Source organism: Primulina tabacum, chromosome 15, assembly GCF_025594145.1.
Source record: "Primulina tabacum isolate GXHZ01 chromosome 15, ASM2559414v2, whole genome shotgun sequence".
NCBI lineage: Eukaryota > Viridiplantae > Streptophyta > Magnoliopsida > Lamiales > Gesneriaceae > Primulina > Primulina tabacum.
In genome coordinates, this window is record NC_134564.1 from 34,264,907 (window position 1) to 34,277,070 (window position 12,164).

General features: G+C 36.4%; 2 protein-coding genes across 6 annotated transcripts; one reads left to right on the plus strand and one right to left on the minus strand.

The window, feature by feature from the left end:
• Positions 1-217: 217 nt before the first annotated feature.
• On the plus strand, positions 218-3,863 carry LOC142526459 (zinc finger BED domain-containing protein RICESLEEPER 1-like). 3 transcript variants are annotated; one of them, XM_075630874.1, is made up of 4 exons: positions 218-455; positions 1,126-3,120; positions 3,201-3,269; positions 3,460-3,863. In XM_075630874.1, the coding sequence occupies exons 2-3, from the start codon at positions 1,173-1,175 to the stop codon at positions 3,257-3,259; spliced, it is 2,007 nt and encodes a 668-aa protein (XP_075486989.1). In that variant the 5' UTR covers positions 218-455; positions 1,126-1,172; the 3' UTR covers positions 3,260-3,269; positions 3,460-3,863. The 3 variants fall into 3 exon arrangements, with proteins under 3 accessions (XP_075486989.1, XP_075486988.1, XP_075486987.1); XM_075630873.1 differs by lacking the exon at positions 218-455 and adding an exon at positions 546-564 and having other exon boundaries at positions 3,201-3,863; XM_075630872.1 differs by lacking the exon at positions 218-455 and adding an exon at positions 585-938 and having other exon boundaries at positions 3,201-3,863.
• Positions 3,864-4,192: 329 nt separating this feature from the next.
• Positions 4,193-9,317, minus strand: LOC142526460 (putative galacturonosyltransferase 15). 3 transcript variants are annotated; one of them, XM_075630876.1, is made up of 7 exons: positions 9,145-9,317; positions 8,583-8,942; positions 8,432-8,475; positions 7,005-7,190; positions 5,330-5,908; positions 4,926-5,228; positions 4,193-4,744 (listed from the first exon to the last, which is right to left on the minus strand). In XM_075630876.1, the coding sequence occupies exons 2-7, from the start codon at positions 8,848-8,850 to the stop codon at positions 4,460-4,462; spliced, it is 1,665 nt and encodes a 554-aa protein (XP_075486991.1). In that variant the 5' UTR covers positions 8,851-8,942; positions 9,145-9,317; the 3' UTR covers positions 4,193-4,459. The 3 variants fall into 3 exon arrangements, with proteins under 3 accessions (XP_075486991.1, XP_075486992.1, XP_075486993.1); XM_075630877.1 differs by lacking the exons at positions 8,583-8,942; positions 9,145-9,317 and adding an exon at positions 8,277-8,324 and having other exon boundaries at positions 8,432-8,455; XM_075630878.1 differs by lacking the exons at positions 8,432-8,475; positions 8,583-8,942; positions 9,145-9,317 and adding an exon at positions 8,277-8,296 and having other exon boundaries at positions 7,005-7,185.
• Positions 9,318-12,164: the final 2,847 nt, after the last annotated feature.

Genomic DNA, 12,164 nt, shown 5'->3' on the forward strand with positions numbered 1-12,164 from the left:
TCTGTCTTGAGCCTGTTGACTTAGGTCCATTCTGTTCCAAAACTTGTTTGACAACCAGTCCCAAACGGAACGAGTTTAAAAGTCTGACCTATTACCATCTCAGTAGTTGGGGCCAATTTACTTCCATTAATTCTCTCTGAGTCCAATATTTACTACATATAACATTCGGGGATTAAAATCGATTACTGCTGATAGAGTGGCCTCGCAGTGGGCCTCAAAGTGGAGCACACGACAACAATCAAGCCCCAATCCAGCCCAAAAGAATAGCCCATTGATTGCGTGATCAATCGGGTTGGCGCCTTGATTGAGAAACAGCTTTAATTTCCTCAAATTCCCTTTTCAATCTCCCAACCAAATTTACACACTTGGCCCAAACAAGATTTTGTATCCGGCCATTTTGGATTGAACTTTCCTCTGGGTTTCCGCTGCGATTATTGATTTCTCTCCGGTTCACTGTAAGTTTCTCCCTTTCTCAGCATCTGCAACCAAGGCATATGTGATTTGGGTGATCTGGATGTTTCAGAAGTCTGAATAGGGATTGTGGTCGTGTCATCCGTTTTAATGGTAATAATAATGCTATTAAAAATTGTATGGCTTGAACGGGTATGGATCAATCCGGTGTTAGGGTTTTAAGAGTTGTTTCCGGATTAATCCGAAAAGTTCATTAACTCATCGGGTCGGTTTCTTATATTATCAAAGTTCGGGTTTTTTAGCAAACAGGATATGGGCTGGCCTTTTTCTTTTCCGCCCATGTACAAAATTGGCATTTTGTTTCGAATACTGAATCTTTTTTTATCTCGAAATGGGAGCAAATTTTCTTGATGGATTTTTAACTAGTTTAAGTTGAACTGGTCTGATAATTGCAGGGATTTTTTTATGGCTTTTACTCCTTTTTTCCGATGCACAAATGACAGTTTCCGGCCGAGGCTGAGCTTTTGGTCACTTTACTAATTTATAATCTAGAATTGAAGGCACCAGACAACATTCGTATTCCTCTTTCAGAGTTATATTATTTTGCGTTCTTTTCATTTTTCTTTTACCCTTTTTGAAAGGAAATGTTCCCAACAAATATGCACTTGGTTACTTCAAGTTTGTCGTGGGTTAGTCTTTAATTTACGTTTTCAGGTGATATCTTGTCAGAGCCTACATGGGAGGAATAACATTTAAAGCAAATGGATGGCTCAGATGAAGTTGTCATTGTTAACTCTAGTAGATTGAAATCTGTTGTCTGGAATGATTTTGATAGAGTTAAAAGAGGTGAAACATACATGGCCGTCTGTCGGCACTGCAAAAGAATACTTAGCGGGTCAAGTACTAGTGGAACATCTCATTTACGAAATCATTTGACTAGGTGCCGTAAAAGATCAAACCACGACATTGCTCAAATGTTGACAAGGGGCATGAGAAAGCAAAGCACCCTTGCCCTTACCAAGTTCAACTCAGTTCAAATAAAGAATGAGATGGTCACTGTTGCAAGTTACACTCGTGAACAAGGGCCAAAAAGTGGAAATTTGAGCATGGGAAGTGTCAATGTTGATCAGAGGAAGAGTCAGACAGATCTTGCACGCATGATCATTATGCATGGTTATCCATTGGGCATGGTTGAGGACATAGGCTTCAAGATATTTGTTGGAAATCTTCAGCCCTTGTTTGATCTTGTGACTGTTGATAGAGTTCAGGCTGACTGTATGGAGATTTATAGAAAAGAGAAAGAGAGAGTATATGTGGAGCTTGATAAACTGCCTGGGAAAGTCAGCCTTAGTGCTGAGAGATGGATTTACAATGGAAATACAGAGTATCTGAGTTTGATAGCACATTTTATCGATGATTCTTGGGAACTGAAGAATAAGGTTTTGAACTTTTTATCCATTGATCCCTTTCAAGCAGAAGAATTGCTTTCAGAAATAATCATGACTAATCTTAGGAACTGGGATATTGATAGAAAGTTGTTCTCATTGACAGTTGATAACTGTTCCACCTGTGACAGGATTGTCTACAGAATCAGAGACCAACTCAGCCAGCACAATTTCCTGATGTGTGAGGGCCAATTGTTCGATGTACGCTGTGCAGCAAATACCGTCAAGTTGTTGGTCCAAGATGTCCTTGGAACATCACGAGAGATCACTGACAAAGTTCGTGAAGCTATACGGTTTGTTCAAAATTCCCAAGCCACTAGAGAAAAGTTTGAAGAGATAGTTCAGTTAGTTGGGGCTAATTGCCAGCAACTCTTATCCCTTGATAATCCATTTCAATGGAACTCGACATATTCAATGCTTGAAACTGCTTTAGGGTACAAAGAAGCACTCTCTCAATTGCAAGAACGTGACCCTGGCTTCTCAATATTTCCATCTTGTTTAGATTGGGACAGGCTGCGTGCTGTCACTAGTATCTTGAAGTTCTTTCATGAAGTTTCCAATGTATTTGTGGGAGGCAAGCATTCCACTGCTAATTCATACTTTGCTGAGACTTGTGACATTCATTTACAGCTGATTGAATGGTGCCAGAAGTCAGATGATTTCGTTAGCAGTTTAGCATTGAAACTTAAAACAAAGTTTGACGAATATTGGAAGAAATGCAGCTTGATTATGGCCGTTGCAGCCATCTTAGATCCCAGATTCAAAATGAAACTAGTGGAATACTACTATCCACAAATTTATGGTGATACTGCTCTAGATTGCATAGATATTGTTTCAAATTGTATAAAAGCTTTGTACAATGGTCATGCTATCTACACCCCATTAGCGGATCATGGTCAATGTTCAAATTCGGAAACGAGTGGTAGTGCTGTTAAGGATAAACTTACTGGCTTTGACGGATTCCTGCACGAAAATTCCGTTAACCAAAATATAAAATCTGACCTAGACAAGTATTTGGAGGAACCCCTCTTTCCACGAAGTGTTGATTTCAGTATATTGAATTGGTGGAAGGTTCACGAACCAAGATATCCTGTGCTGTCCATGATGGCGCGCAACATTTTAGGGATACCGATATCCAAAGTATCCGTTGAGTCTCTATTTGATTTTCGCGATAGGGCCCTTAATCAGTGCTGGAGTTCACTCAAGCCGGATAGTTTGCAAGCTCTGATGTGTTCCCAGGATTGGGTGCGGTATGAATTAGAAGGTAGCTGTGTTTTTTGCCACATTTCTATTTGCGAGTTTTGTGTTGTTGGAGCTAACTGATAACTTTTCTCCATTCTACAGTGACAGACTCGAAATCTCTCGTGGCCCCTACCTTTGCCTTATGCTACGATGCAAACTAACATATTCCTGGTATAATTTTCTGCTTTCAGCTGCCATCTACAAACTTAGTCAGCATTTTCTCAGAAACATTAGAAGCTTTATTGGGATGAAACATTGGTTTTGTCAGATATCAACGTTGCTAGCCTTACATTGATTCTTAACTAGGGATTGGATGATGAATACAGTACAAGGCTTTAAATTGTTCAAATGTTTTATCTAGATGTTACAAGTAGACCCTTTGATTGCGATGATTTCATCCATTGGTGTTAAGAATGAGGAGAGCAAGAATTTTGGTAGGAAGGGGCTAAGTAGTTTATATCCGAATTTGAAATTTTTTTGGTGCGAGGTATGATTGTGCATGGTGATCTATAAATAAGAAAGATTTGCACTATATGTTAATTAGTTTTTATTTATTTATTTTTGTATATTTTTTTTTTCAATGTTCCAATATATATAGCTAACGCAAGTAGTTATTGCGTTTGTCTCTGCTGTGTTTCTGGTATAGACATCAGTTTTCACCCATAATAATTCGGTTTTTCATTGAATTATGTTAAATTGGATCGATCTGCCTACAAGTTTAACATGCCTGGAATAATAGGCCATGTTTGGTTTTGTTATTGAAAACATTTACATCCGTTTTCACTATATCTATTAAATTATCCTCTAAACAGATAGATTATATTTTATATTTTAAAACATCTCATAAACAACATTATTGGATGATTTCATGTTCCAAGTAAAAATGTCATCTTAGCTGCCTTGATTTCTTTAAAAACACTTTCTTCAACACATTCTCAAGCCAAACGTAGCCATTGTTTTCTACCTTAGCTATTGAAGTACGGCGCCAAATCAAAGACTAAATTGCAACGCTATCCAAGCAAATGCAAAGTCATGAAAAATGAAACAAGGCATCACTTGTGCAATACAAGCAAAATAAAACAAATATCCAAGGATAGTGGGAATATATCTTTTATTCAAGGGAAAAAATACAAATATGCATCAAATGTGCCATTCAAAAAACTGTGTTTAATATATGGATTTTGCGTGTAAATATATTTCGTCTACCTTCATCTATATCGTTACTTATCAACAAGCTAGGGAGCATGGCCTGTGACGAGACTGAAGGCTAAACCTACTTCCCTCTGTCATAGAGGATGCTCCATGGCCTAAAACAGTAATAAGTAACTATAAATTGTGCTACGGGATATAACTTTATCCCTTTAGCCTGTTATTCCACATCTTCTTATACATTCGTTTGAAAAATTTACATGCCTGGTCCAAAGGTCTCTTACCTCAGGGGACGCAATTTCGAGCCATGGCTTTGCAGGCCCGCTAAAGTGTATAACTGCTGCCGCTTCTGACATCTGTTTATCAACTTGGGGGAATCGATAACCGAGACCAGCCAGTTGCCATGAAGAATCAATGTGATGCACATGGTTTCTGAATGCAATCAAGGCGGGAGGAAGTGCTCCAGGATGCCATAGTATAAAACCAGAATTTAGGTTCTACAAAACATGTGAAAGAATAATGAAATAGCTGTAACTAGCTTTCCGGTTGAGGAAAAACAATTTAGATGCTCGTATACTTCTAAATCTTTTATTGATTCACCAACCACTCTGAATGTGGAAAACCAATCGATGAATAAACTTAATTATTGAGATCACCATCAGAAGAAGAGATACTCACAAGTTTGAGCCATTGGTGATACACTGCAGTGATGTTAGTCTTCCTCCATTTTTTGAGGTCAAAGATAGCCATCCCGTATTGCCATCCACAATTATCTGGATCCATGTTAGATATTATGATAGGATCTGTAAAATTGAAGTAATCCTTGTATTTTCTTCCTGGACAGCAGTCACGTCCGCACCATGAATCTACAACTGCACCTACAATCTTGTCATTGAGGTCCAAGTCCCATAGAGATGATAAGTCATGTTGTGCAACAATATCATCATCCAATAGCACAACCTTGTCGAGATCTGGGAACAGCTGCGAGATAATGAAAATTTAACACCAAATGAATTTTAATTCATTCGCAAGGATGATGCATTGTCATAATCAGTCCAAGCTAGTAGATTCTAAGTATTTACCTCAGGGAGATAAATGCGGAGGTGATTCAAAAGTGAAAAGCCGCTGGGGCTTAGGACACCTAGTTTGTGATCACAATCTTCTTTGTCATCAAAGCCTTCCTTTAGATTTATCAAATTGTACTTCACGATCTGGTTATGAATTTGGAACACCTCCTTAATCCCGACATTTACTTCATGAGACCACTCGTATTGATGCAAGCCCTTGACTTCAATGACAGCAGAATCTATAGTGTTCAATGCAAACCATGCATGCATTGAAGTGTATGTTTTCTTATCGGTAATCACATGAAATACCAAGTTTTTGGGATTAATGGAAGTTTTAATGGTAGAGGAGATTACAACAGATGCAGCCAGGACATTGTCAGTTAGAAGAACAACATGTTGAAATGAAGCATTGGCGAGGCGGTAAACATATTGAGGCAAAGGTAAACGAGAACGAGCCACTGCATTTATCGCATACTCTTCTGTCAACTTAAGAGAAAGGCAGTGCATGCTGTTGGGAACTCCATGAGCAGCTAAATGCCAGTAAAAAGACTCCTGCCATTTTGCTGTTTTAACCATGTGTTCCATCTTCTCAATCTGCACAAACACAAAAGTTCAGTGAAGGTCATTTGATTGTGATTTGAGGCAATGATTACATATGTGAACACACACCTTCGAAAGAAATGTTTCTTTTTATTAACATATGAGATCACATCATAAAACATATGTTTATCTACATATTAAAGACTTCATCAGTAATTGAAGAGGTGGTGGTTCAGGCTTCAGCTAATAATATATCAAGCCCTTGTGACCTTGCAAGGCCTAATTGTTTGAGCAGTACTGTTGTCGGTTTTTCATTGCTCATACTGGCTTAACCTTGTCGCAGAAAAGCACAGATGATACTTAAAATCGCCAATTACATGTTCTCTTGGAAGAGTGATCCTCAAGAAGGATTCCCAAATCCATCCCTTTGTATTATTATATGACATGTTGTTAATATTTAATATTGGTTCATGCATGGGATCGATAAAGTTTTATCTTTGTTCCTGTCGTGCATCCTAGAAAGTAAAATAACTTGTTTGTTTCGTTTACGTTTGGTTTCCTCTAGCAATCTATGCAAGCATCATGTCTTTATGAGACGACCACGGTGAGGATTATGCTGTACTTTAGCATCTTTTACTTTGAACTTTGAAGGGCCTCTAAACCGGGAAGGAAAAGTAGGCAAAAATAAAGTGATTTGAACGATATGGTAAACGGTGCAAACCTAGTACTTTGCCTAGCCGGAAAACACCAACTTTCACACATTGTTAAAACTTAAAAACAACAAATTTCTTAGACAAGTGAAAGGTGGCGTGTTATTAATTTTTAATTTTAGATGATATTCATAATCCATAAAAAGTGGTGAGATGTGTGAATGGCTATATTTAGAAATAGTACGGGCCCCCAGTAAGGATATTTTTCCCCTCTGAAGCAAGTGACTTGGGTGATACCCTTACAGTTTCAGGAAAAAAAAGATGTGGGAGCCACTTATGCTTAACAATGGCACGATAGTGACTGCAGGCAATAAACTAATAATGAGAGTGGACATTAACGTGAGTAGTAGTCAAGTGAAAGAGAACACAAGAATAGGTGATTGCAATAGCCAATAGGAGGATGGGGCTGCGATAAATGGCAGTTAATTTTGTTAACTTACCACGGCCTTGGTCTTGAAAGCGAATGCTTTAATATCTTGTTTACTGGACGCCATGTTCTCGACTAGATCCTTGAATGTAACTGGTATTAAATTTGATCTCTCCACTGTTCCAATTCCGATTCCACCCCCATAATCATCATTACTAGTGGTTGCCTCCAAGAGAGCCCTTGTCAGCTCTTCTCTGAGCTTTTTAAGCGGTGCCACAATGAAAAAAAGAAAGAAAATCATAAGCAAAACATAACTACTATACTGGTGTGATCTTTATTTTTTAAAAAAGTTTACATTCATCGGATCCTAAAATCCAGGCTTCCTGTTTCGACAACAAGATTTGGATAACCCAGCATGAATCACATCAGAATGTCCTCAGTGGGGTTGGAGAGTTTCTTCGCATTTGTTTCTCTATCATAGTAGCTCATTCGCGAAAAGTCGAAGTTACCTTTATCTCCACATAAATGATAATCTTTCTCGAACTAAATTTATTTTTTTCCCTTTTTAAAATCTAATAAAAGATCATCTTCATTTTCTACAGAGTTTTTCATTATGCATATGATGTCAAAATATGTGATCATCCACTGATTTCATTAGCTGAACTTTTTTTCAGATACCCAAATTACGCCAGACGAAAAAGGTAAGTTATGGGTCAATTCTAAATATTATGATCAAATTGAAAAGAAACCTTATCGGAATCAAATTTAAACCTGATGTAACATCCGGGTATTTACATAAAATAAAAAAAAAAGATGAGCAGGAAATTTACCGAACAAGATAAAGTAGTCATTAAAATCTAATTTTCATATTTTCCTTCATAAAATCATGACGTGAACCCGTAAGGCTCCTCGATAAACTCCGGACTAACGTAATAATCTATAAACTAAGTTAACAAGGTAAACCACATTAGACATGTTCTGCGTGACAAATTCGTACGCAAAATTGTTAATAAAATGAATTCAAATCCTGATAATTGATCTCGTTAGGACAACTACCCAACCATCTGAAACACACCGAGCAATAAAAAGGGTCACTCGGGGCAATAAAAATACTAATTTCGTCTCACGTCAAAGACAACCCATGTATCATATCATTGCATTTTTACATATTTATTCGATATATATAATATCATTATTATTATTATCAAATGAAGGTTGTTGAAAAGGGGATAGATAAGATCAAGTTAAACAAACAAATCGGCTGGCAGTGCAACTTGCCAATTTTTTACCCAAGCACCGCCTGAAGTCTAATAAATACCGACAATCGCGAAATTATGACACTCACCTCATGCTGTTTTAGCAATTTGTCCATAATCTTGTGCCTTTAGTATATCTACCACAGTAAAAAGTAAGTATTTGGGTTTAATTGGTCTATTTCATGCATAGCAATTTGCATATGCATCTTCCTAATCTAGCCGAAAAGAAGTACTTTTGACTTACCAGAGCAGCATCGCTCCCGCCAAAAATCCTTAATGTCATACACCCTACATGATCACGTACGCGCAATTACACTTCATCCAACTAGTGAAAGTAAAATTTAAAGATTATATCGATGAATTGAAAGATGATGATATTGAAAAGCCTAAAATACCGATGGAGGAGGAGCAAATAGAGGCGGGTTCGAGTACTAGAAAAGCAGTTCTAATGAAGAGTAAAGGCAACACCAGTCCAAACAACAGCACCGCCGTTAAAATCGCCGCCCGACGGTATAATCGGCGACCGAACGCAGTCGATGGCGAATTCTTCCCTTTCATCTCACTCCGAGTACCTCCAACGCCGGCTCCCTCCGCGGCGGCACTGTATGCCGCAACTCTCTTAGTCCCAGTCGTGGATATGTAAAGCTTCATATTACGAGACATGATTCCTGCTCCTTCTCTATAAAGTTGCCCATCGCACTTCGAATCTCAGCTTCAGATCCATTTCCTCGATCAAAACTCCAAAATCTTCGCACCTGCGAAAAATTTCATAGCGGCATAAACATCAGCGGAGATTTACCAAAAAAAAGGATCAAATTAATCCAAAAACAAGCTTAATTATTCCTATCAAATCAAACACCAGAGCAGGAATCAACAGAAAGAGAGAGTTCATTTAGGAACTGGACTATTTGTTGTGCGTGAATCTATGAAAAAAGGCACTGCGGCAATCAAAATTACCTTTTGGAATTCAGTAAAGCTGAGAATTGAACTTTATGCCAACGGCATCAGTATTTGCGTGTGCGAGAAAGATCATGTCCATGAATTTATTCGAGTCTCCATCTGCATTGTTACTGTGTGTCTTGAATTTTTGTCAAAGAAAAGATGAGATCACGCGCTACTAAGCTACGTCAGAATTCGGCATTAGCTACGTTTATTTTTTTATTTAAAAAAACTAATTACAAAAATATATGAGTGTTGCATTAAGTATTGTTTAATTAAATAAATGCATATAAAATAATTACTTTTTCATTTTAAAAAGAAATAATTTTTTGTTTCTTTCCTATTTGTATTGTTGTATCCCGCGTTACTCTACAATTTCAATAATTTTTCTTCTTTTAAAATATCTCTCGTGTAATTTAACAAGCATATAATGTGTTAATTGTTTGGCGCAAAAAATACATATTAGTTGTTTATATATTATTGTTCATCTCAAGAGTTACAAATGATTACTTATTTATCATACCTATATAATAAATCATTTATCGTCTTGTCTCAGGAAAAAATATTATACTTAAAAGTGACCAACGCTATATTTAATTTAATTGAACAAATTGCGAGGTGTAGCAACACATTTTTTATTTATAGGAGATCGGAATCACCTTTGTCGCGTCTATATTTGCAATGTGGGAACCTGCCCGTAAATTTTCACCGACACTCGGTTTGACTCCGCTTCATGAGTTGTACACTCTGAATACTTGATGTTTCATTTTCTTTTAATAGAAAATTTTCATTAATTTTAATAAAACATTATATGTTATCGTCAAAAAAATATAATAAAAAATTATATGTATCTCTACGAATAAAAAAGAATAAGCAATCCTTCATTATGTACATTTTTTTAAGTGAAGCACAATAATTGATGTAGGCATTCCATAAATTTTCCACGACTCAATTAACGGTGAACATCATCCATTAATCAGTCGCACACCATTAATAATGAGGCTGTGTTTGGTTACGGTATAAAATAAACTAATGCGTCTACTCATCGTCTGCTAATGCTACCACATTTTGGAGACTTTGGATACTGAATTGAGAATATATACTTTGTAAAATCATTTTTACATAGAAAATAATATAATAATCATTATAATAAAAAAAATTAAAAACAATTCCCAATTATCAACGCTCTCATTAAAATAAATGCTTTTATTGAAATAAATTCTAAAACCCAACACATAACAAAAACCTAACCTTGGATCTGAGTCCACCGTCGTCTGTCCAGTTTTATGGTAAAGCTCTTTGTCTCAGCATGATTTGTATTTCACTAAGAACAGATTAAATATCAACTAAACATTTTTCTTTTGTCAAATCTCAGACTTCAAAATAACTCTAACCATCAATGACGCACTCACATGTGATGTTGTAATTAACCATGTTAGAAATGATTTTAAATTAATTGTCCAATGCTATTCAATATATAAAAATCAATGTGTGTATATGTGTGTGTGGAAGTGATCTTATCTTGATTCTTGAAGATGTCCAACTGAACTGAATATGAAATGGACCTATAAAAGTCAAGAAAATTAATTGATGGCAGAAACTTCACAGACAGAAACGCGAGTTTACATCACATGGCCAGTGTCCGAGCTGAATATATTGTTGAAACGCCATTTACGTGACAAGAGAATAACTAAAGATTATTTTAAAAAAAAAAATTGAAAAAACAGACTCAACAATATCAAATATATATAAACATAAATTATATTTAACATTTGAGATTAGATATAAATAATTGAAACGCACATTCATGAGCCACTGACTTTGATTTGTGACGTAGATTGGGTAGGTCATGAAGTTTATTATTTAGATTATCGAGTATTAACCAGTCACTCGGATCTCCACAAACTACCCGAGTCTTCTCAAATCGAGCTAAACGATATAAATTTTTAGCTACATTATCTCATCGTTTTCCGAATCAAAAGAAATAACGCGCTACATAGAAAAGGAGGTATAATGAATATAATGCGGGGATCAAATAATTTGGCCAACTTGACAACAAAAGAGCCATCCATCCATCCATCCATCCTTGCCATCTTCTCGCTTGACATAATGCCCTCCTTAATTCCAACCCCACAACATGCGATTCGTCCTCAAAACAAAATTAATGTCTGCAAGATTAAGTGTTCATTGAAAAAATTTTATTTCAACCATTTCATAAATTTAAGTTTATAAATTTATATTATGTAGATAATGAATCATCCACAAGTGCGATGGATACACGTGTATAATTCGCACATAAATTAAATATTGGACCACCATTGAAATATAAGATCTGAAGGCAAGCTCCTGTATTGGTACGAAGTTACACAATATTAATTAGAGTTAATTACTGTTGACTCCAATCCATACTCACACGCGCGCGCGTGTATATACATAAATAAATTGAAACAAAATCGAATAAGCATCCATTTTAGGCCTGAAATGACCTACTTATAGCCCATCAGCCCATGGGCAATTAATTGTAAACTGGCCCATGCAATAACCCAATCCAAAGGGCTGAATTCATACTACTTGTACATCCCATATGTTTTAATACATTTATCATCCAATGAGTTTTGCATATTTTTTTTTAATTTAGAATTGAACATGTGGTGTTAACATAAGGCCCATCCAAAAGATAAGGATCGAGCCCAATTAGCACAAAGCCCAGGTCTTGACAAATCTATTTCCGTTAGCCCATAAAGTTTGCAAGAATGATCCATACCAAATCTAAGAAGAATCCGGAGAACTCTGTGAATAGGTTTTATCCTTTGTGGAGGAATATTAGTTCGTTATTCTTGTTATAACAATTCTGCAGGAACTTAGTGGATAGATGTTATCCTTTGTGCAATCTTCGAATCAATCTCAAATTTCCGCACACCTTATCTGCTGTCGTTTGTGTTATATTGTTAGAACTACCTTGATTACTGTTTGGAATATGAGAATGATAATGATAGCTGTAACTAGGGTGTGTATTTTTGTCTCCGTGTTTCTTTGTC